This window comes from Bombus vosnesenskii, unplaced genomic scaffold (genome assembly GCF_011952255.1).
Source record: "Bombus vosnesenskii isolate JDL3184/JDL3185 unplaced genomic scaffold, Bvos_JDL3184-5_v1.1 scf7180000013336, whole genome shotgun sequence".
In the NCBI taxonomy this organism is placed as follows: Eukaryota; Metazoa; Arthropoda; class Insecta; order Hymenoptera; family Apidae; genus Bombus; species Bombus vosnesenskii.
This window is the reverse complement of record NW_022882974.1, coordinates 14,139-39,493: the sequence shown is the minus strand read 5'-3', so window position 1 is coordinate 39,493 and position 25,355 is coordinate 14,139. Positions and strand designations below refer to the sequence as shown.

At 41.5% G+C, this 25,355-nt stretch overlaps 1 protein-coding gene across 1 annotated transcript in view; it reads right to left on the bottom strand.

Annotated features, from left to right (window-relative positions):
* Positions 1 to 23,189, bottom strand: part of LOC117235978 (protein patched) — a 63,813-nt gene extending 40,624 nt beyond the window's left edge. Inside the window, exon 1 of the mRNA XM_033498522.1 lies at positions 23,001 to 23,189. Within this exon, the coding sequence (XP_033354413.1) occupies positions 23,001 to 23,064 (64 nt within the window). The 5' untranslated portion in view covers positions 23,065 to 23,189. The remainder of the gene's footprint in view (positions 1 to 23,000) is intronic.
* Positions 23,190 to 25,355: the final 2,166 nt, after the last annotated feature.

Below are 25,355 nucleotides of genomic sequence, written 5' to 3'. Positions count from 1 at the left end.
ATTTATGAAACCATTGGAAATGCCGACACCGTGGAAATAAGATAACAGTCATGACAAGAAGCAAACGGCGACACTGTCCGCGTTTATAAATATCGATAGGATCAGAAAGAACAGTATCCGAAGAACACGAAGATTACGTGTGTAACGCACGAGCAACATTCGCCTCCAGCGTTGCCATTTTCTCATCCCTGATATTTCTAATTTTTCTACGACTCGATCGTCGCGCGTCGAATAAATGTTAGTAACTTTTATTCTCCTGTGAGAGAAACGCTCTTAAATGTGCTGCAAAAATTCTTTCTTCGCAAGAAGGTCCAAAAATGGCCATTTTTTAACAACCTGCTTTGGGACGATTCGATGTGTTCCAGATTACATCATCACGTACGAAATGCGAGTGAATAAGAAACCAGCTGGCTGAGGAGACGACGGGCGGTCTTTCGAGTCGATATTCAGGGGTGTACGAAGCGAAGACGAACGAGGATAGCAGAGGCCTCATCGTGACCAATCTGAGGGACAGGGACGAATATCCCGCGATCGTAAAGCTCGAAGGACGAGCAATAATGAGGGCGGCGTGAAGAAACGACGCGCGACCGCGTGGCTTCCCTTCCTATTCCTATGGAATTTCGAACGGCTCGAATATATAGCGTGGATTGGAATCTGTAAGATTTTTTTTCTATCACACACTCTGGTAACCAGAGTTGGGCGGAACGTAATTCGATTAACTGATGTTAAGTCAAGTGGCCGGTATCAGAATTTAATTTCAAATTGTACATTCCTCTTGTACATGTGACTTTATGTAAATTCCTATTTTATCTGATTAATCAATTTCTCAATTTTTGTTAATATATTATGTAATTAACATATTAAAGAAAATTGTAATATACTAATATATTTATTCAATCAATTTCTAATATATAATATATACTAATCGATTTCTCAGTTATTATTAATACATTATATAATTAATATATTAATTATAATTATATTAATTCAATCCATTTCTAATATACAATTTCTAATAATATATTATATATGTTAATCAATGTCTCAATTTTGTTTAATATATTAATTATATAATATATTAACGAAAATTGAGAAATTGATTAATATTATATTATTTACAAAAATTGATTGATATTATATTAATGGATGATTAATTGATGAAATTGATTTATATTATATCAATGATATAATATATTAACAAAAATTGGGAAATTGATTAATATAAATATATTTGACAAATATAATTATATATAATTATAACGACAATTTATCTACTGATTATTGCTGATTAGATTGCTGATTATTTAATAATGATTAATGACCAAAGACAGAATCAAAAGTTGTTGCAATCAATGACTAATTTACTAATCAACAATCATCCCATTAATCATCACGTTTCTGATTACGACTTACTCCGTAGGTTTCCCGTAATAGCAACACCATGAATATTTCAGTTCCACCAAATCGTACAGTACTAGCCAATCAGAATTATGTAAAAAACTTTATAAACATGCGCGGTCAGCCGTATTGTACAATTTTCAAAATGTACAAATACACGTTACAGGTGCTTATAAAATATAAATGAATCGTTGAGTGATTTAAAAATTATTGATTAATGATCCTCCGTTATACAAGTTATTCGTGACTATGATTTATTTATTAACGATCGTATAGATTGATTGACGATTACTATTACTGCGACTATATTAAATAATCGATTACAGAAATCGATTAAAAAATAATCAATTACTGTCCAACTCTATTCTGATTCTTTGCATCCTTGGTATTCACGTGATTGAGTGTTTTGTTGGGGTTAGGTTGGGGTTAGGTTGGGCTAAGTGCAGAATGTATAAGTGCAAATTGCAAAAATTTTTATTTTACGCTTTACCGGGTTTTAATTTTAGTTGAAATGAATTAGAGAATTTTATCCGTGTGAATTTCGTAGAAGAAAATGTCGACTGTAAACTAACGACAAGTAAAGAATCACCTGAAACTTCTGTCCTCCACTGTATACTCCACTCAACATGGAATTCTTTTTCACCCGTAATAAAATCTCCATCAAAAAATATGTTTCCGGGCGTGTGCGGTCGTTTGAATTATCGCCGGCTAACGAACGCCGGATAATTAATCAGAAATAATTGCCCGTATTTATCTACCCTCCAATCTATAGACTGTTTGTATAATACACGCGTATCGTGACGCGAGTTAATGAAAGTCGTTACGAGACGTTATGTAATACCGTTCTAGGAGGGGCAGGGAGAAGGGACACGATCGTAGACGGTCAAGGAAAGCAGTCGATTTAGCTTTGGTGGAATAAAGGGTCATCGTTACCGACTTGGGTAAGAGGGACAGATACTCCCTGAGCGTAAAACTCTGGGCAGACCAACACGGTAATGAAGGTAGCGCGAAGAAGAAGGGAACCTGATTGCGCACGTTCGACCTTTTCCTCCTGCCTCTTTCTCTTTTCTTTCCTACGGGTGCGCTACGAACAGCATGGAATGTCGAAAACCGCTACGTATTTGTTCACGGACAACAATAGCAGCGACCTTCTTACCGAGCGAGCTATCGGCCAGTTTCAACTTACAATGACAGCACTCGAGAAAACGTAGTACAGATCATTTTTATTGTTGCACTGTGGCACGCGTACGGTTGTAACAAACCGTGTTGTAGCGGTTATTGATACCGGACGACGTACACAGGGGGATCATTTACTCAAATCACTTTATCGACGGGGTATCGAGTACTTCGAAGGCTTCAACACGCGCTACAGGTCGTTTCTGTGCACACGGCCGATCTGTATGATTATTGCGAGGACGAAGTGATATTTGATACGTGCTATGGTAATCGAACGCTTCCTCTAGGTAACCTCTTCTGTTAGCTGTGAGCGCAAAAAATACACAACGTTGTTGACTAGCGTATAACGTCCTACGTGACGATGGGAACGTTGGAAGTATGGAATTTAAGAAGAATTTACGTTCGTAAATAATGAAATAATATAATTAATAAGTAAGTAATAATTAGAAATTAGTGTCAACTATTCCAACTTCTTTATCCAGTCACTCCACATTGATTTCATTCGCTAGACATCTTTAAGCTGTCGGTTTCAATGTGAATCACATTGCGCGATATTTATTTTACTTAGATGATCAATGATAATATTATAACGTATTCAACAATAATGATGTTAATAATAATATTGAAAAGTAATTGATAAAAAAAATTGTTTAAATTGCTTCCCATCAACTTGCTGTCTTTAGAATACGTTTTAAGTAGAACACGCAAAATAGTAGGGAGTTATTGAGGAGAATATTAAAGAAGAATTAGGAGCGTGAAGAATCATTGCAAATTTAACCAGTCAACTGCGTTCGCCGCGTATATACGTCGACCCAAAACTTTATTTCAGTGCGATTGACGCGTATACTCGTCGTATAAAATAAACAAGTTACCATTTACTATAAAAAATCCAAATTTTAGTAAGAAGTAATAAGAATGTTATTTAGTAATATGTTTTTACATTATACTGTCAGTAAAACTGCTATATATTTTATGAACAAAAAATTTAATTAATTTAAAATAAAAATTATTCTCCGTATAATGTGTTCCTTTTTACAAACTAAGTTTATTATTTTTCCCGTTATATTGGACATGTCCGAATTGCCTATGTAACCTTGTCGCCTTACAAATTGGGAGAATATTTTACATTACACTATTTTAATGAAAATATAGTATAATAAATATAATATGATTAAATTTTTTAGTCGAATGTGTCGAACAAATTATTGAGAAATATGCAATTCCACAAACGCAAACTTTGAAAGTTGGTCGACCACAAAACCTACGCGTCTCATCGGAAAACATTTGCCTAATTTTATACCAGCTATGTCATCAAAAGCAAATCCACTTCGCCACGCTGAAAAAACCAACTAAATCTCTTCCATCTTCTTTTACTTCTTCTTCCTTGCGAATTTGATTATTTCGATGCAACTTTCAGATTTCCTATAACGCTAACTTTTCCAACGATCAACTGTCCATTTCTTCGAATAAAACTGTAAGCCACCGTCATTTCGCTTTAATTTCGTCGTAAAATTCACAACACGAGCATTCTCCCTGCGCATTTCCCACGCGTACACTCGTCGTCGCTTGTTTTCATTTACGTCCACAGCTTTCTCAAACTAAATTCCCCAGTCAACTGGTTAAAACCGTCTCGCGGAATTCGCCCCATGACGAGGCGAGTGCGATTCCAGCGAGCTGCTTCCGAGTACACGTTTATTTCTCCATGGAGAGCCGCGCAGAAAAGAAGATAAGAAAGAAGCGATGGCGGAATATCCGCGAATCTTCTCGGAATCGAGTCAACAATAGGAAAAGTAGATGTCTGTAATTATCTGCAAGCTACCGCGTCGCGCTGAGCGCCATAAGAGAGACGCGACCGAAACGGCAAACATTTACCGGTGCGACGATCGAAACATTGGAAAACGCGCGCTGCGAGAGGCAGAGGACCCGTAGATCTGAGGCAGCCTGTACTTAGGCCGCGGACTCCATCTTACAAACATAGGCGCGCGAGTTTCATAGTCGAACGTTTCCTTACGAACGGAATCACTTACAACGAGTTTCTCGATCTCCCCTCTCCGTGCCTGGTGCCGCCCACGTGAACGAGCGCGCAGCTTCTGCGCGCACGCGCTCCGCGGACAAGATGAATCAGCCTGTAGAATGCAGCGCGGACCATCGAGCGTAATAAAGACACTATTCTCTCTCTCTCTCTTTTTCTCTCTGTACGCTCTGCGTAGCACGAAACATGCGTCTTAACGGAGGCAAGCGAGCAAAAGGACGGAGACGGAGGCTGAGGAGAAAGAGAGAAGAAGCTTGGAAGGGAAAAGAGGCGAGGAGAATATACCGAGCGCCTGTGATTCAGCCAAGGGTAGAGAAGAAAGAAGAGGAAGGAAGGGGAGAGGAAACGCGCATCTTGATTTATCGGCGGGGCGTCTCTATAATTATTTCTCCGTCCCTGTCTGCCACACGGGGGCAAGATCGCGTTCCCGGTCTATCCGCGCCCTTCCGGCTACCGTGATCGTACCGTGTAAGAATCTACTTTGCTCTCTGTCCCTCCGGGGCACCTTTGAATGGCCGCGTGTTTCGCCTTTGTCCACCCCGTCTCATTCAGCCGACGCGTCGGGTCGCCGCCACCGACACAACCACGCACGCTCTGTTCGTTTGTTTGCCGATCGCAGATCGACCACGTGGCGCGCTCCATCGACAGATCGTCGCGTTGCGGCGATTGCGATCTCAGCGCAGCGCAGACGGTGCCACGAATCGTCAGCCGTTCGATCGCGCCACTCGTCTTCGATCTGCCATCGCTTCTCATTGGCGCATTTTTACGAGAATCGAGAAAGTACTATCTGTATACAGAATACCGTAGAAGGTATTATAGAAAACTGCCTTAGCTTCGTTCGTATATTAGGACAACGTAAGTCTACCAAATTTTCTGTTTGTTCAGCTTGAGTCTTCTAACGCGCCCATTTAAAATAGCTCGTAAGTTAGTCGTCAGTTGTATGAGAAGATGTTTCAAATAAAAGTTGCACGATATCTAGGGCAACGTACGGTGTTCTAGTTCATTTTCTGTTACCTTAGTTTTGTAACGAGATATTACAGTCGCCTTCAGTTTTCGAACGTCTCGTGGATCCTCATGGGATCCTCCAGTGCTCATGGAATGTCTAAATAGTTTTTCTCCAATTCGGGTAAATCGTCAAATTTTGCGTAAAAAGGCGGGATTCAAAAGGAATAATTTCTGAGATATTTTTTAAACAAGCTCGATTTCGATCTATCTATCTGTCTGTCACACTCTATGCATCTGCGTGATCGCGAACAAAGTCGTGTTAAGAATCACGTTGACTGAGCGTATTTTCTAATACAAGATTATTAATTTGAAAATATGTCATGATTATTCATAAAATTTCGATCACTTCCAACGTGACGGTCGAGAGTAATTTTAGTAATTTTTCGATTTTTAAAGTCTCGGTAATCGCGTTAATTATTGCCACGGATAGGCAAAGATGGGAGGCAGAGAGCTGCGGTAATACGCTTCGTATTTCTACATTTGGCGTATTTTTTACTTCTCGAACGTACCGCTATTCGTCCAACGTCAGCGTGTCTCAAACGAGAGAGCGAATGTCAGGTTTGTAAACCAGCAATTCGTAATACCAAACCGCAAACGAGTAAACCAATTGCACGATCGTTCAGCTGCCTGTGATCACACGTGGACACTGACAACCTACGATTGTACGTACATTGCCGAGCAAAAGTTCGAAATCATCGTCTTTCACAACATCCAAGCACTTGAAGAAAATTAGACTTTCTTTCCCTTTTAGGAATTTTTAATTAAATACAAAAAAAAAAAAAAAATAGAAATTATGTCCGTAGCCTTAATTTTGTTTCAAATTGGGTTGGCAACTAAGTGATTGCGGATTTTCTCATTGCCACCTAATGACAAAATCCGCAATTACTTAGTTGCCAAGCCAATATATGCTTCGCATACTTCACGTATTTTCCCGCGCTGTATGAACTCTATAGATTTTGCGACTTCGTAATTCCGTAATTTTCAATTCCCCCGTAAGCGGATACAGTGTTCGGTCTAATCGTTGCCACCGAGATCGGTTAGGAGTAACAGTACTTGCTTGCGGTTAGCATCGCGTATTCAGGTTCCGTAGCCGCGCGGTCCGAGTGCGGACGAGCGGTGTATATCAGCGTGACGATTGCGTTCGCGGGAATCTCGGGAAACGGACGATCCGCCCGTAGCTGCAGCTCGATTTAACGAGCGCCTTGGAAATTGCACGTACCGGAAAATAATTAGGCGACGGTTCCCCGGAGAATAAAACGGGCTGCTTCTGCCACATGCGACAAAACCAGCACGCAGCGGTCCTCCTCCTCTTCTCATCTGCTGTCGGCGAGAAGGAAGAAGCGACGTTTAACGATAATTCGATGCTCGCCCCAATAGCAGGAATGGAGAGTGCGGCCACCGGACCGACACGACCGACAGAGCCTTGAATCAACAGTATGGTCAAGGTCCGGAGAAAAAGGGGAAAAGAGTGGAAAGGGAGACGCAGAAAAGAAAGAAGAAACGACGGAGCGAGCACAACACGGACAGCTCGTTCCTTTTCTCTCGCAACACCAACCAACATGGCTCGTACAACTACGAGGGAGAGAACAGGTGCAACGAGCGGCCCTTTGATTCCGTGCAACGAACAGAAACGACCGAGAGCGAGCAAGAGCGAGAAAGTGGGCGAGAGAGACAAAGAGAGAAACAGACGGATCACTCCCACCCCCTTTTTCGTGGTTCTCGTGCTTCGTCCTTAAATGCCTCGGCAGCGGCACAAACAACCACGGTGGCAACCCTCCTTAACTTCTCCTCCTTAAATTTCAAACGAGGAGGTTTAACAGCCGGACAAGGTAGGACGCGATCGTGAAATCGTTAAAGGGATATTCCGTCCAATTACCGGTTATACGTTAATTTCGTGATATTGCTAGCCAAAAGGCTACCACAGCTCTCTTCGCTAACCGCGAAACGCTTAGTCGAAAATACTGCCGTTCATTGGTCTCTCTGTGTGGATAAGCCGAATGGGATTCATCTTTTGGCCAGCAGTTTTCCTCCCTTCTTTCGTAACCATCGCCTTCCGTCGATTCTCAGAAACTACCTGACTCGTTTGTGGCGTTTGTGGTTTCTACATTTCGCCAGCGTTCGTAAAAATGCCACGAGTCGTGTAACACGAGTGGCGGAGGAACTGCGCAGATAACACACACAGAGCAAAACAGATCGTCTTTCACCGTACGTTCAACTAATCGAGCGTCCGTGGCCATTGTCCGCTGCGCGCGTCGTCCATCGTTGTCGATCGTACAGACCGAACGCGATTTCCAAACGCTTCGCATAGCGCGCGTAATATTGCGATTTATTGGCTTGGCAACTACGCCACTAAGCAACTTTGACAAAAGCCGCAATCACCCAAGTTGCCAACGTAATACGTTTACATTCGACGTACATTTACCGAGTCACGTGGATTCTCAGGTTTTCCAGCGAGAAACTTCTCAATACGATTTTTGGCATCGACCAAATTCCTTAAAAAGTGCAATGGTTTCCGGAAACTTGCCGAGCGGCCCATATCTTCACGGAAGACTCGTACGAGTAGCCGAGTACCTTCGTGTGCAGCCGCGTGTAGTATTCGCGTGGCACCTCTTGTTATATTTTTCGCACGCCATCGTCGTATGGTTGGCACCAGGCGTTGCATAAAAATCACGCGAACCATTCACGCGTTGCGAAATTGGTTGCATTCGATTATCGTATTTGTTGTAATTACATAGTACAGGCACGCGTACTATAAGCAGCTAAAAGTAAACTTTTGAAAGCCTGGCGCTACAACGTGTAGGTAAAAGTCACGCGAACCAATCACGCATCCTAAAATCTGTTACTGTCAATTATCATATTCGTTGCAGCCGTGTAATACGTTTCATCAAACGAATTTACGGCGTGAAGCAATTCTTGCAGACTCAGCTGCATCGTATAACAGAAAATCATACGAATACCATCTATTGACAAAATCCGCAATCACCTAGTTGCCAAGCCAATAGTTGTAAACTTATAGTTCTAGTCTTATCGCTTCATTATATAGATGCTTCGTTAAATTTTGAAACATTTCTTTTCTGTCACACAAATCTATAGTGTACGATACTTCGTTTCGAAATGTCCGAAGTAATCGACGATTATTGTTCTTTTCATTATTTAATTTGTACTTTACAATTTGTCCAGCTGTGGACATTCCGTAAATTACGACGATTATTGAACGATCGATTAAGAAATTGCCCGATTTGTTCGGGAAGTAATTTTGTTTCTTTCATTGAGATGTCGCTAGTCGTATCTCCAAACAGCTGACTTCATTGCACGAAGGAAACTGCACAATTTTTGTGATTGAAATTGTACTTTCGCATGTTATGTGCTCTCTACAGCTTCTCGCACCCTTTCAAGTTTCTGTAAACGTGCGTGGCCCACCTATGATCCACTCTACGATAAAATAGGTGAAAGTCGTCGAGGACCGAACGTATTCTATTTTCTCTTTGTGGAATCGGACAATGCAGCGCCTATGGGCCGACATCTGTCGCTGGATCAACGTTCCACGAAACGCTGTCCCTTGACACTTTACGGATAAGTTCCGGAAAGTGGATTCTTCCGTCCTGGAAGCTGATGCCTTTCCTGGTGTTAACAAGATTGAACGTATGTCAACGTCGTGAAAACGCACGTGTGGACAGCTTTATGGCGTGTGAAAATACAAAAATCACGTTCTTCCCTTTGCCAAGGGTGTGTCGGGTTTTCCCCTCTGAAGCAGCGATGAAACCAGCCAGAAGCTCGGTGACATTTCCTTGAACGATTTATTTAGCGACCGTACACACACACACACACACACACACATGCACATCTATATCTCGTGCTTGCTGGATGCTGGTTTTAGCTCGATTCAGCTTTTGCGTATTAATAGCTTGAAAAGACTTGAAGCTAAATTTCGCGAGATAATCGCACTTTTCTGACCTAACCATACGATTCGATGGTGAAATTTCCGATTGTTTCGATGGCGTCACCGTCGCACACGTCGAAACTTCGCCTCTCGATCTTGCTAAGACCATTCAACAGAAATCGTTACCATAAGATCGAATGTATCTGTCGATGACAGGAACAGTACGGATTGGAAAATGAGAAAAATAGGTGGAACAACGTAGCCACGATCGGAACAATAAAACGAATAGACAGAAATTTCTGCGAGCCGAGGCGATCCACCTAAATTCGAACGATTACCCGAATTCGCTGGCCCATCGATACGCGTTAACACTTTACCGACCGATAGCCAATTAATCGGTTTCTTGTCGCCGACGCTTATCGACCGATAGCCAATTAATCGGCATTTGTCGCCAACGCTTACCGACCGATAGCCTATTAATCGGCCTTTTGTCGCCAACAATCTTTCTCATTATTTAAGCAACAATTAGTTACTTAGTACTAAGATACCTTCCTCGGTTGCGTCAGTTATGTTACTTTGTAAGCTCCCAAAGTTTTATACCAATTTGAAAAACTTAACGTTCGCGATGAACGAAAAGAATGGTATTGGAGAGTCTAAACCGAAACAGAGCCGGCGCCACGGAGAATCTGCGCCTCAGCTGCCGGTCGGACGTGCGTATGCTGTTGAACCGCTAGCGGTCAGTAAAGTGTTAACTATTTGATTGGCAACTAAGTGATTGCGGATTTTGTCATTAGATGGCATTGACAAATCCACCAACCCAATAAATGCGGTGTGATCGCCAGCAGGCAACAATAGCCGAGCATCGAGTCAATAAAGCCGCAAGTGTACGAGAACACTGTTTTAGCCGGAGTCAATAAAAGTTGATTTATATGGCAAGCCGACGACCACGATAAACCTGGCCATGGGTCCGGTCGAGGAATAAAGGTCCCGCCGATACGCCTAATTACCTACTGCTTGCGAACGCTGCCCCCAAACCATATCCTACGGTGGCTTCATTATCCTAGGTCGTACAGATAAAATTTCGGGGTTGATGCTCACCGAATGGATAGTACAGAGAGACGCGGCATGGCGCGAAGATGGAAAAAGGACGGGCCGCGCGGTGCCAAGGGCTCGGATGAAGCCGGGCTAAGGCTACTTGGCGTAGTAGAAACCCTCGTGGCCCCTTTCCTCACTCTCTTCCTCTCTTCTCTTCTCTTTCTCTTCCTTTCTCTCTTTCTCTGTGGGTTCCTTCACGGAGTTTCGAGGGGTCGCGCCGGTACAGAGAAGAAGGAAGACGAGAGAAGAAAACGAACGGGGCCCTTCGAAGCAGGCTTAGCTCTCTGAGGCTCACGGAGGAGCTGAGACTTGGCTCAATCGCTCAGGCACGCAGGCCCACCGCTGGTTGGCTGGCTGGGTTGGCTTGGCGCACACACAGAGCCCACCGGGCCACCCACCGCGACCATTCACCGGAACCGAGCCCCATCCAATCCCAGCGGTTCTCATTTTCTCTTGCCACCACGCTTTTTACCACGCCGAATTACCTTATCGCCTGTATCGCGCGATTTTTCATCGATAAACCAGCGCCTCTTCTACTTGCGCAAACCTCGTTCCGAGCCAGGCGTCCTCGTTACGGACAAATCCTTTTTGGAATCCTTGTTGGAAATCTGACGCGTTCCGATTGCTTTCTAGCTCGAGCGAGTGAATTTTATTTGGACAAGATAAATTCACTAACGCGGATTTGCCACCGCGTCCGAGCATCAAAGAGGAAGCGCTGCGAGTAGGTTGCAGTTGAGAAGCGAGATTCGTAGGCCTGGAACGTTGCTCGTGTGCTGCGGATGTTTACGCGCTCGGGAGAAGTTGAAACGCGCGGAAACGTACAGAACGCGTCGGTGCAGGCATTCACGAGATACCCAAAAGCAATGTACTATTTGTAACAGCCGGAGGATGACACATAAGGTTCGTTTAAATTCCACTCGCTTGACGATGTACAGGGAAATTTCAACTGTTATTTCCTCTCACGAGATTGCTCCATCGAAGAAATTCTCTGACACTAATAAGCTCACCGGGCCTGGTCAGGTATTTCAAAATTGTATATTCACTGTTATTTCCTTACTTCGTCTGACTTCGTGCAAGTTCGTATATCGTCCGACTAATCAGTTTCTCAATTTTTCTTGATATAAGAATTTACATCAACTTAGGTGAACAATGCACGTACAATTCAAAAAATTTGAAACCTGTCACATGACCTGCTGCTAAGCTTAGCGTTAAGCGCAAGTTCCGGCGAGCAGCGGATGCTCGCGATCCAGCAGCTGCTGGCGCAACGAGGCAGCTTGGAGGAGTCGCGAGTAGTAAATAGAAGATGAGATCCTCTGTTTACGCGGCCGTTCTCGTCCGTCCGTCCGTCCGTCCGTCGGTGCAACAACAACAGATTCCCGGTGGGTCTTTGGACGACGGTCTTCTGACTTTCTTATCCCCGTTGCGGCCTTACGGATTCTCTCCATTTCGTTCTCGCCAATGGACCCGATGCTTCGCCCCTTCTTCGTCTTCCTCTCGCTCTTCATCATCGTTTTCTTCTTCACCGCGCGCCGGTCTCCGTCTAACCGCCGACTGTACACCCTCTTCGTCGCACTCAGAGACATGGGGGCCTAATGAAGATGTAAGCAGTCGGCCGACCCTCGTGCACGGTCGTGCCTTCGTCCTCTGTCTGTCTTTGTCGCCCTAACGTCGCGGCCAGCTTGCGCCGCTTGGCCCTCGGTACAGGTCGTTCCAGGAAGACGCTGCCTAGACACTTCCGAGTTCTAGAGGCCGATACCGACTTAAGCCGCGGATCCACTTGGCGGAAACCTAAGGTGCATTACCGCGCTATGGTCAATTTAAAAACATTTGTTGTCAGACGTATATGCGACGTCGTCCCTTTCAGAAAGTCGACTAATCTGTGCCTGGTTTTGGTTTTTGAAAATGCAGGAAATACGATATATGGAATTTAGAATTTGGTGGAAATTTAGAATTCGGTAGAAATTAAAGGATATTTGGTGCAAGTATAAATTTCGCGGAGATCAGAAAAGTATTTAAACAGATGGTTAATTGTCGAATTAGTGAACGTGAATATTTCGCTTAAAGTAAAGCCGCGGATCCACCGGAGAGCTAAGGTAAGCTACACTACTCTGTGCTATATTAAACATATTTGTTTCAATATTTTTCTAATGTATACAATGCTCACTAATAGCACAGTTCAGTTTTCCAAAAAATTTTAGAAATTCCCCATAACAATTTAAAGTGACAGAATCTTATTCTCTATGAATATTGCGGCACTGACAACAGTGTCGAACATCGACTTCGCTAGCAAATTTGAAAGTACAATACATAACCTAAACTTGATCCTCCGTAATTCTTCACTTATAGAAGTATGCAAACCGTGGCAGCTTGCTAGCTAATGAACAACTAACTAATTATCTACTGATTAACAGCGCTGACACAACTGTATTACAATAAAACGATCATGTGAATATTATTTTATATTTGTATATTCATAAAACACACGTGATTGAAACACGTGAAACAGAATCTTATATATTACTTATAATTGTGTACTTATAATTGTACTTGTGAACTTATAATTGTGTAATTGTGTTTGAAATTGTTTAAAATCAAGTCCGACTAAGAACTACGAGCATAAATTAAATTTTGAAGACAAAGGCAATTACAAATTGAATCAGAGAATCAGTCACAATGCAAAGTAAATTTCGAACACTGCTAACAGAAGGGAACAAACGAACGAAACAAGAACATCGATCCATCGACGAGAACAAGCTGTATCTTTCGAAAATATAAGAAAGGAGCTTGTCACTCGTTTCTTGGAATGACCTATACCGCCATACGAACGTATTATCGACCAAAGAGGGCAAAAGGAACCGCTCTTCCGATCTTCCCGCGATCGAGGCGCCGTCTTTTCCTCTCTAGATTCGAAACGAATCCGCTTGCTCCGTACAGGGATGTTCGGATGAAGGGAAAGGGAAAGAGAAAGGAGCCGGAGCGAACGAGACGGAGAGATATCGGCGCGTGTGCCAAGGCTTCTCTGTTTAGCGAACCTACCGCGCGCGCCGCTGCGGTGTGTACACGAAAATAAAGGCAAAACAGCTTGAATTAAGTGGACGCTCTCGATGTTCGATTCACAAAAGCGAGACTGCGCCACCTGCGCCCCATTCGACAGAATATTCCCGCGATCCAAAGCGTAATCTCGAATAATTACGACCGTACCACAATTCAGTTTGCCTGACTTAACCACACTGAGCTAATCAGAAGCGATAAACGTATTATTGGATGCTTGTTAAGTCTACCGGAAAATTCAAAGAAATTTTACGCGGTCTAATATTTCGTGTTGGAAGACGCGTCTGACGTGTATCAAATAGCAAATTTATGATGATATAATGTAATATAATAAATGAAATAAAATAGTAATAAATAGTGTAATATACATATACGTTTATATGTACGTGTTATAACATAGAATAGAATTTGAATTTCTAATTTGTTGATTTTGTAAGAACGTGATATTTTATTAACCTTTTCATTAGCTCATTTGGCGATCAGTTTGCCATTTCGGTGGAGTTCAGTACAGTGTGTTCGGAAGTGTTCGGAAGTGTTCGGTACATACATTGGTCGTAACGCGATGTGTTTCGTTCGTTTCGATCTTATCTGCCGCCTCGAGGTCGATTTTTAATTGCGCCCTGATCGGCCGCCGATCTCATACTCGTATTCGCATTCGAATCGCAGCTGCAGGAAACAAGGTGAAACGTGAATCATTGCCTCACTCTGACACGCCGAAAATTGCATCACGATCTTAATCTCTCTCGTTCCTTTTAACCTTCTCTCTATTTTTCACGCTGTCCGCGAAATAAAAGAAACGTCAAGAAGAAACTAATACGTGGAGGGGCAGAGATTCAAGCTCGTAAAATAAACCGAACAGGAAACGCGTAACAGGTACACGGGCGCAGGCGCGCAGGTGATTGAAAAACAACATCCCCTTGGCAGTGCTTGTTTCTTCACGGTCGGCGTACGGTGTCGAGCAGCGTGCAAATAGAAAATAATCGTGCAAAATTGAGGCTAACATTACGCGCATCCGCTCGATCGCTGATAACGTTCAGCCGTTTATACGTCAATGACGTATTCTAATGAGAAGCTGCGCGTTATGAAAACCGATCCGTTTCCACTCGTGCACGTTTCGTTGCTTTCCCGACTTTCAGTTAGCACAGTTAATTGGCAGGATTAACGGAAATATCAATTACACAGGAAATGTTGCTTGTGATCTGGTTTGTCACGTGTTTCATGTTCGTTTCGTGCCGACGGATAGCTCATATCTCGAACGTTCTCTACCATTCGATCGTTCCGAGAGTAATTTCGCGTTTTTTATACGACATAGACGGTCTTTTTTATTACCAATAAATTAGTTAACTAATGTTTATTTGTCCATATATTTTTCTACAAAGACAACACTATAACACCATCATCTGGAATTATTAATAATTATTTATAAAGGGAAATTGCACCCATGTTCTATGCTACAGTATCCTCACTGGTATATAAAACATTTCCCAATGAAAAGTCAAAATTTGTCAAGCTTGCCACTTACAGTGTTTTCTACAAACACTCTTGAATGTTCCCTTTGTCTGAAACTTCTGTATGTCGAATTTTCCTTTGCTATGCCTGTTTTACTGAAAAGTTTGATCAGTCGAAACTTCTGTAATTCGAAGAATGCAGGTCTTTCCTTGAGGCTCGAGTTACAGCAGACTCGACTGTAATAGTAAAATGTTCAAACATTGGAACAGCAAAGCGGCAGGTGGTCGAACAATTCGAACGGTGGTACGAACACTCGTTTGTCTGTACGCACCGGTGTATATTGATTTAAAGCAGCCGGAGGATCTCCATCTTACGAATCTCTGCGAATAAAACGCGAACAATTAAACAATGAACGTTGAAACGAAGGGACCCCCTTCGTGTCGACGATAAAACCTTCTCGATTACTTTCCTCGTGTTCCACCGTGAGCACAGAGTAAACGAGCGAAATCAAGGAAACCATAAAGCAACGTTTATCGATCTCTCGCCGACGAAATTTATGCCCGTCACACACTTCTCTCGGAATATCGTCAAATCGCACGACCGAGTCGTAAACTCTCCTTCTTTTCCATCCGCGGAATGTCGTCGTTGCGTCCTTTCAAACGATCCAACATACACCATCGTCCGCAAGTATTTCGACAAGTATTGGGTTGGCAAAATGGTGGTCCAAGCGTTGACACTTTTGTTGCATTATCGAAGCTACGTACAGAGAACTACTTTTCCTGTTGCCGATATTTCGAACTGGATTCGAAATAAATTTGAACTGAACGCATTGAATGCGTTTGACGAATATACTCGCCGTCGCTTGTAGTTAGCTACGCACTCCATTACTGAACCACGTGACAGATTTCTGAAACTAAATTCCGCGGATAGGTGGCGAAACAGGGCAATATAACCTGAACTGCTCCTCAATTCCACGTGTATCTGTTCTCTCGCGACGCCCTTAACCTCCTCACCTCCGCTGTCACCTTCGCCCTAATCCCTACCACACATCCAAATTTCCATTTTCTCCTACTTTTCTTCCTGCCTCTTTCTCTTTTAACCCTTTGCACTCCTATATCGAGTGTGACTCGACATCAGTTTTTATCTCAGAAGCTCCTTTGTCGAGTCCCACTCGACATTCTTTCATGTTTTTTGTAAAACATGCGAAAGAAAACCAGGATTGCATCCTGGAAATTGTTTCAAGATATATCGTACACTTAAAAATTAGAAAATACAACAATAGTGTGAATAAAACTGGTATTTAAGTGAATTTCTCTCTTCCTTTATTTATTTAAATTGTCTTATGTTTTAGTTAAAGTAAATTTCAAATAAAACACTTAAAAGCGTTGGGAGCTGCTGATAACGAAATTGAAATAAAATTCCGAATGCAAAGGGTTAACACTTAGCCAACTGCGCGCGCCACAGCGAGCCATACGTTTCCAACCTACAACAAACCAACCTACACGCTGTCTAACGGGCATTTTTCCAAGTATCGAGGAGTAATATTCATTTACTTAAAAATGACAAAGGAGTCTAAAAATTATTGAAGTGGTTAATTATATATCATAAGACGCGAATTTGTCCTCGATGTGTTGGAGAAGTTAGTCGAAAGTTTCGAAGGATGTTGCAACAGTTTTTAAGTCGCTGTATATACTCTTCTCCGCACGGCTCGGTACAACTGCGCCCGCATATCCCGCCTCGGCTGCAGTCGCCTCACGGATATCCGGTACTGATCCGCATGACGCACGCACGCCGCACATCTCGGATCACCATCTCGAAAAGCCCACATAAACTGTGGCCCTGCGTGCGAGCTATCGCGCCGCTTCTCGCACGGTCGCGCAACCCTCGCGTACCACTCGACCGATCGGCGCGGTAAAAAGCCGCGACACCGGCGTGCAAATAGCTGCACGCTTTTTCCGCCAGTCGTTACTCCTTCCCGATACGCTATTAAATTAGCCGAGATAGAGGAATGAAGGGTTCCGCGGGCACCTTTGCAGAAAATAAGGGCTGTACCGGTATGCAATTGCATTGGATAGTCCGATACGCGTAGTAGAAGACAGCTTCTTTGCGAGCGGACACAGTGAAAGTGCGCGAATCAATTTTGCCTCGTTGAACGCAATGTTAATCTTCGTGAAGTATATTTGACGAAGAGACGAATTTCTTTGGGATTTTCTTTAAAAGTAAAAATAACGTGGAATGTTTAGAGGACATATTTTAATAAAGAAAAGAGAGAAAGACATAATAATGTGTATAGTAGAACACGTATACCAATACCATGCAGCCGCTTCTCTCGCTCGTGTCGATGTTATTAACACATTGTATACGGGTCACGAGCTATCTCGTTTTTAGCAAGCCGAACGTTGTGGCTGAGTCACGAGATATCTAGTTTCCATGTTTTTTCGACTGAATCGATGGCTTAAGCAACCAGAGGCGAATGTTTTTGTTACGTTACCAGGGTAATAAAGCCTTGCGCATTCTTGTGGCAAAACAACTGAGTGTTGACATTCCAAGTAAAAACAATCAGTCAGTATAGCCAGTACATCGGTAGATCTGCGCCGATCGTCTACTGTACCTCATAAAGTGTTTTATTTTTGTACATTTTGTTATTTCGAAGTTCGTGTTTTTATTTGTAAGAAAGCAGCTTTTTAAAAATCATTTAAATTTTCAATCTGTTACTGATCATTTATAACACGAATTATTTTATGAAATAAGTCGTAATTCTATAAAAGTAGCCAAATAACACATAGATATAAAGGAACTGAAGGAGACTGAATAAAAACTATAATACCAAATACAAATTAAAAATCTGCACATATGGAAGCATGCTACTGGAGCGTTCCAAAATGTGCAGGCCCTGGGAGCGCGTTGAGCGCGCAGAGCGCCCTCCTACACAATGTGTTACCAAACCTAAACGCTGATGCAATCTTGAAAATGAAACTCTTAATCGCGTGTTATATGGCAATGTAATCTGTACGATGTTCGAAGAGTTCAAAGAATATTACTCTCACGGTATACGCAACAGTTAACAAATTTTTGCGATACAGTAAGAGCGATAAAATACTAAAATACTTTCTAAAGTGCCTTTTTCAAAAACCGGCAAGTATCGCAGTCTGACAAATAGCCGAAAATTTCAATAGAACGTTTGAGCACAATAAGCGGCCAGGTAAATCGTTTTGTCAAAACGTTCTTAAAAGCGCGGGTTAAAAAATCCCGCTGCCATTTGGGCTTTTGAGGTCCCTGAAACTTCTGTTCGAGATGGATGACTTTTTAACGATTTTCACGTGTGATTATCGCGCGGATGCAAATTTATGCCAACTTTGCTCGGTCGGCGAGCACATCGCGTTTTATAAAACGGCGGCCAACGCGCCGGACCACGCTTCGCTGATCCGACGGCCGTCGTCGTTGCAGAACAAGAGCCACGGCTCGCTCGGCAAACTCGTTTGCTCATTAAAATCTCATAAAACGCTGATACGTCTTTAATCTGCCGTCCGCGAGCGTGTTTCCCGCGCTCGAGGAAATCCCGCAGCGTGGCCTTAACTTTGATCCTAGACGGGCAACGATCACGGCCGACTCCTCGTGCCAAGCGGACCGCGACGAAAGAATCTTTGGAACAGTTACACAGGACAAACCGTGGATCCTCGACGCTCGTCGTGCTTCGACTCTCCTCTTGGAAAGTAATATTTGTCCTCGATACTAGAACAGCACTTTTCATTGTTCCGCTGCTCTCGTCACGAAACACTGTTCGGTCGTGGTCGTTGAACCGAACTGTTTAGGTAATGGATCGGATCGCTGGGCACAGTGGCATCAGTATTGTACGTGGTATATAGCGTGCTTCTTGGTTAAAATGTCCTAGTTCTCGTTTTGAAACCGAAGGGAGCTGGAGTTTCATATTTTTTCTTTTTCGTTATTGTTGTCTTTATTTTTCTTCTTGGAATAATTAATGACTGTTTTGTAATAGTCTATCCATATAGTGTAACCTCACTTTATGGGAAAAGTTAAGAAACAAGAGGAGCTTCAAGTATATTATTTAATATATAATTATAATGTGTGTGTGTATATATATATTTGAAGTTGTTCTTGTTTACTATATATATATATATATTGAAATGAAAAAAGATGTATGTGTATATTTATAAATGACAGGATGCTAAATATGATATTTTATTGGTAATGGAATTTGTATGTGTTTTTCAACTTCTCTTTTAATATAAGAGACAAGAGGAACCTCAAATAAACATTTTAAGGTTTTTTGATAAATAAGAAAATGTTATACGTGATATTGTATTTGATAATGGAATTTGTATGTGTCTTGCAACTTTTCTTAAAAAATAAGAAACAAGAGGAACCTCAAATAAACATTTTAAGGTTTTTTGATAAATAAGAAAATGTTATATGTGATATTATATTTAATAATGGAATTTGTATGTGCCTTGCAACTTCTCTTTTAATATAAGCAACAAGAGGAAATGCAAATAGACATTTTAAAGTTTTTTGAAAAATAAGAAAATGCTAAATATGATATTATATTTGATAATGGAATTTGTATGTGTCTTGCAACTTTTCTTTTAATGTAAGAGGAACTTTAAACAAACATCTGAAGTTTTCTTGAAAAATAAGAAAATGTTAAATGTGATATTGTATTTGATAATGGAATTTGTATGTGTTTTTCAACTTCTCTTTTAATATAAGAGACAAGAGGAACTTCAAATAAACATTTTAAGGTTTTTTGATAAATAAGAAAATGTTATATGTGATATTGTATTTGATAATGGAATTTGTATGTGTCTTGCAACTTTTCTTAAAAAATAAGAAACAAGAGGAACCTCAAATAAACATTTTAAGGTTTTTTGATAAATAAGAAAATGTTATATGTGATATTATATTTAATAATGGAATTTGTATGTGCCTTGCAACTTCTCTTTTAATATAAGCAACAAGAGGAAATGCAAATAGACATTTTAAAGTTTTTTGAAAAATAAGAAAATGCTAAATATGATATTATATTTGATAATGGAATTTATATGTGTCTTGCAACTTTTCTTTTAATGTAAGAGGAACTTTAAACAAACATCTGAAGTTTTCTTGAAAAATAAGAAAATGTTAAATGTGATATTGTATTTGATAATGGAATTTGTATGTGTCTTGCAACTTTTCTTAAAAAATAAGAAACAAGAGGAACCTCAAATAAACATTTTAAGGTTTTTTGATAAATAAGAAAATGTTATATGTGATATTATATTTAATAATGGAATTTGTATGTGTCTTGCAACTTCTCTTTTAATATAAGAGACAAGAGGAACCTCAAATAGATATTTTAACATATCCTAATAAATAAGAAAACAATATTGAATACGATATTTTATTTGATAATAGAACTTGTATATGTTTCTCAATTTCTCTCAAAGGTAGGAGACAAGAGGAACCTCAAATAGACATTTCAACATATCTTGAAATATGAGAAACTAATGTTGATATTTTACTTGATAATGGAATTCGTATATATTGCGCAGCCTACTGAACATTTCAAAACGTTGATTGCCATAATATCCTCGAGGGTCTACGAAATACCATAGAAAACTCGTCTCGTCTATCTATTACTTTCATTGTGTCACTAAACGACATCAGCATAAAATAACAGATAAAAATTTGCGACTAACTGAAGCATTCGTTTCACAGACAAAAAACGAACATCCCAAAAATACCCATCTCTCATATACACCAATATCGATACACTAGCCTCTATCTCTGTCAAGAACATTCGATTCTCAAGAAATTTTACAGTCCAACGAAATTCCATTTACCAACAGCTTCTTTCTCAACCGTAGAGTAGCTCACTTTCCATTCGAAAGTCGTTCGAAATCTTTTCGTTCGGCCAACGAGCAACGTTTCCAGTCGAAGTTAGCAACGGGGTGTTCGAATTAGCGTTTCTGACTACGGATAAATATAGAGGGCCACCCAGCGAGAGCAAACTAATGTACCGTGTGCGATGAGCGTGATGGTAAAGCGTAGTTTCGCTCTCTCTCTCTCTCTCTTTCTCTATTCTCCTTTTGTCACACCATTCTCACTCTCCGCCGCCCTTTCTCTTCGTCCGCGTCTCACCCTTTGCATATATTTTCACGCGAAATCGTCGTCCTCTGTGCGAGCTATACGCCAACCTCGCAGTCCCTTTCTGCTCTCCGACGAGTGATAAGTCATTAGGACCAGCCGGTCGAATCGTATGTGTTTTCGCCTAAACGAATGCAACCCGGTGTCACTTGCTACCTAACGCTTGCCATGTGACACGGCGACCATATCGCCTGAGAAATCCAATTTTCCGTGCGTTCGCAGGAAGCGAGAAAATGCAGAGAGCGCGAGAGTAATGTCCTTGTCACGGCAAACGTACAAGCCGTGTTGTACGCTTTATTAGCGTACACTGGCGCGATTTGCAGGAAATTTCGCCGCTGCAACGTGCCAGATGCGCGTTGGTATTACGCGCAGAACATCGTGGTATTATAAAACCTCTTAGTCATTCGTCGGATCTCTTAATTCTTGCTGAGGCTTGTCAAGGCAAGATTCTAACCACAAAAGCGACTGATTTTTGCCAATTTCTTTTTGACCGACTGTCGCTTCTCACCGACTAGACCATTTTTGCCACGCACATTGGACGATACCTTGCAAGATACAGATGTAATTTTTGTATTTCGGTTCTTCTTATTGTTCGTCGTACGTCACACGAGTCTTGACGAGAATTATCGTTGACGCGCATCCGTCGCGGTCGTCAAAACGAAAAGGTTGACAAATTTTCGTAAAGTTAGATGATTTATGCTGGGTCGTTGTGAAGGTACGTTTGAAATACGAGACACGGATAAGGAACGTGACACGGGAAGAAGATAGCCAAGCAATACCTAACACACGTTTAGTAAGAAACTTGTAATATGTAGCAATTTAATAAAAATTGTCGCAGCGTTTCATAACTTAAAGTAGTTTCTAGTCGATCAATTAAATTATTTTAACCTTCCAAAATTTATGAATTAACGCAGATAGTTAAACACTATGTACACTACCGTGTACAGAGAAAAATGTGTGTCTTCGTTGAATCTTAAGTAATCTTAGAATGAAAGAATCGTATTGGAATATTTAATTAGCCACATTTAATTAGTTGTTGTTTCACGTTCGTTTCAGTTGAAAAATGTGACAAAGAATATCTTCGCTCGCCTAAACGACTGCACTACACGTTTATCTCCGGAGTCATCGTAGATTATCTAGGGCCGATAATGACACAGCGTACGTCACGATACATTGAGCTGAATATGTAGAAACTTTCTAAAAAATTATCGGCTCGTCCCGTAAGAAACGTCTATGTTTTAAAATACGAACAGAGACATTATGGTTAATTAAACAACGAGAGGAAATATTTATATAATCACCAGCAAATAAATTATTCCATTTTACGTGCGTTCCATTTTAATAGCGATATCAATAAACATACTAATAGTGAGATTGTAAGAAATGTTAGAAGATAACTACGTACACGTGCACTGTTTTACCACAGCAAGTATACGTAATAGTAAATTGCAGAGCATCGAATAGAAAATAGCAAGAACGAAATCGTAAAGAAAAATCGAGTTGAGAGAAATTTCGCTATTTTACCGAGGGAGGAAGCTGAAAAAAGCAAGGACAACTGCGTGCGAAATTTAACAACGGAACTACGACATTTTTGATAATCTCGCGGGCCACATGAACATGACGTATCAGCGCGAAAATTGTCAAAAAATGAAAAGCACTAGATATTATTCCATTCTATCCAAGCTTGTCTTGTTAAATAAAAAAGAAGATCGTAAAATATTTCGATTCGTTAGACAAAGATGTTTGCAATATTTTAAAAAGCGTATTCACCTTGAACCCAGAGCTGTTCGACCTTGCTGTGAACTTGAGCGGTCTTGAGAGCGACACAGAACATAGCCAAAGCGATGATCGCGAGAAAGAGGACCTTGCCTGCGCGCCTCTGCAGGAAGTAGCCCAGCTGACTCAGCTGATCCTGCAGCCTTGCCCTGATCCAAACCGCAGATCTCTGACCTTCCGCTTTGCCCTGAAAAATAAGGCATCTGAAACTTTAGACTATCGCGACCAACACTAATATATAATCAATATGTTAAACGAATAATTGTTTCTAGGATTTATCGAGGAAATTATATTTTCAAAAATTGTGTTTTCCTTCTCGTTGTGCTGAGAATTCAATTTCTACAGGGTGGTTGGTAACTGGTGGTACAAGCGGAAACGGGGTGATTCTACGCGAAAAAAGAAGTCGAAAATATAGAATAAAAATTTTTCGTTCGAGGCTTTGTTTTCGAGAAAATCGGCTTTGAATTTTCGGTCGGTACGCGTGCACTTTATCACGTCCCGTTATAACGGATCTCACTGTAGATCGTTGTCTCGATGGAAAAATTAAAAAAAATTTTATTCTATATTTTCGATTTCTTTTTTCGCGTAGAATCACCCCTTCCGCTTGTACCACCAGTTACTAACCACCCTGTATATCTACATGTCGTTCCTTTATCGTTTTACAAACTGTGTTCGATGGCGACGAAAAGAAATACCGTAGAGGCCTGTGAACGTTGCTGGAAATATTACAATAAAAATAAAACGTGTAATTATTGGAACAACAAGTTGCAAGAAGAATTGCACGAAAATAATTATTAAATAATTATTAAGTTTCAACTTGGCGCTCCTTTACTTTACATTTCGCTAGAATCTTCTCAAACTATTGGGCGTTTCATACGAAGCAAGCAAAGTAAACGAAGGTGGAGGAACTGTGTCGTTAATTAACAGAAATTAATCAGCCAGTAAACGAGGAAACAGCCGGCTGCTATCGACTATCGTCGTAACCGGTAATTTATAACTTTCAATTTCAAAGGCCAAGCAAACTATCCTCGGACGTCTTATTCCTCGGTTCAACGTGACACCCCTTCGACTCGGCTCGCATGCAAACTATGAATAATAATTACAACGTACGCATTAGCATCTAAATTGAAGCGGTTGTAGGATGCTTTTGGCGTTCGCGTCGCGCACCCGATAAAACGGTACAGCTTCTGCTGCACTCTATGTTCCACTTGCCAATTCATTGGGGCAGCTTTACGATCGGCCACGGACAGCGCCGCCTACGTTTTTCAAGAGAAAGAACAGATTCCAGCGGTTAAAGGGCGGCAGAGGCCGGAACGGCAGCCGAAGCGCTTTAAATTGGCCGCGTGGGCTTTGACGATGATAAGTAGCTGGCTGCGGCTTGTACTCGTACGAACGTGCGCGCTCCACCTCTCTCTTCCACGAAACGTGCCAGAAGGAGACGCGGAAGGTAGGAGCAGAAGAGCGTAGACGAGGTTGCGCGAACCTGGCAATGAATGAAGCGGGATGAAATTTGACAGAAACGAGAAACGTTGATCGAGCAGCATCAGGAAGCTGAAGACGTGGAAAGAAGCGTCTTTAAAGTATTCTCCGTGACCAGGAGGAAAATGAGAGGTTTACGACGAAAGGATGGCGTGGTCGAAGGAAAATAATTCTCTGCCTTGTCACAGTACAGTACAGTATGTTACAAGTGTAGCTGTTCATTGAACGCAAGTTGTATTATTTTTTCTAGTTAAGCTTAAGCTTCTAATTAACTGTGTGCAAGCTTCCAACGAATCACGCGAACCGTATTAACCAGTTGACTGGGCAATTTAGTCTGAAAAATCGCTAATTTGCGTAATTGAAATCAAGCAACGACGAATATACACGTCCAGCGCGGGACAAATGCTTCTGTTATAAATTTGTCGAAAGAGGTAAAAATACATACAAAGTTAATGATTCATTGAAAAAGGTATTGTTGAAGTATACATATAGTATACATATACATATACATATGACACAGATCGCTACTCGGATCTACACAGTGGAACTGCGAAACACCCACCCCTTTGCCATATACACAGATACCCAGGAGCGGGACATCCCCACCAAGAGAGCGAATCGGAAGAAGAACGTTAAAGAGAGACAGAAGAAAAGCGGAACAAAAAAAGATAAACCAAACTAAAGTGAAACAAAAAGAAAGAAGGAAAGAAAGAAAGAGGGTAGAATGGAAGGGATAGGAACGCTCGCAACATTGCGAACGGCAACGTTGCACACTACCTGGTGGCCGGTCTGACAATGTGCGCCAGGGACCACCCGCAACAATACCTATCTTTCCTGGCCGACAGGGAAAGAAAGACGGAGAAGGAAGGG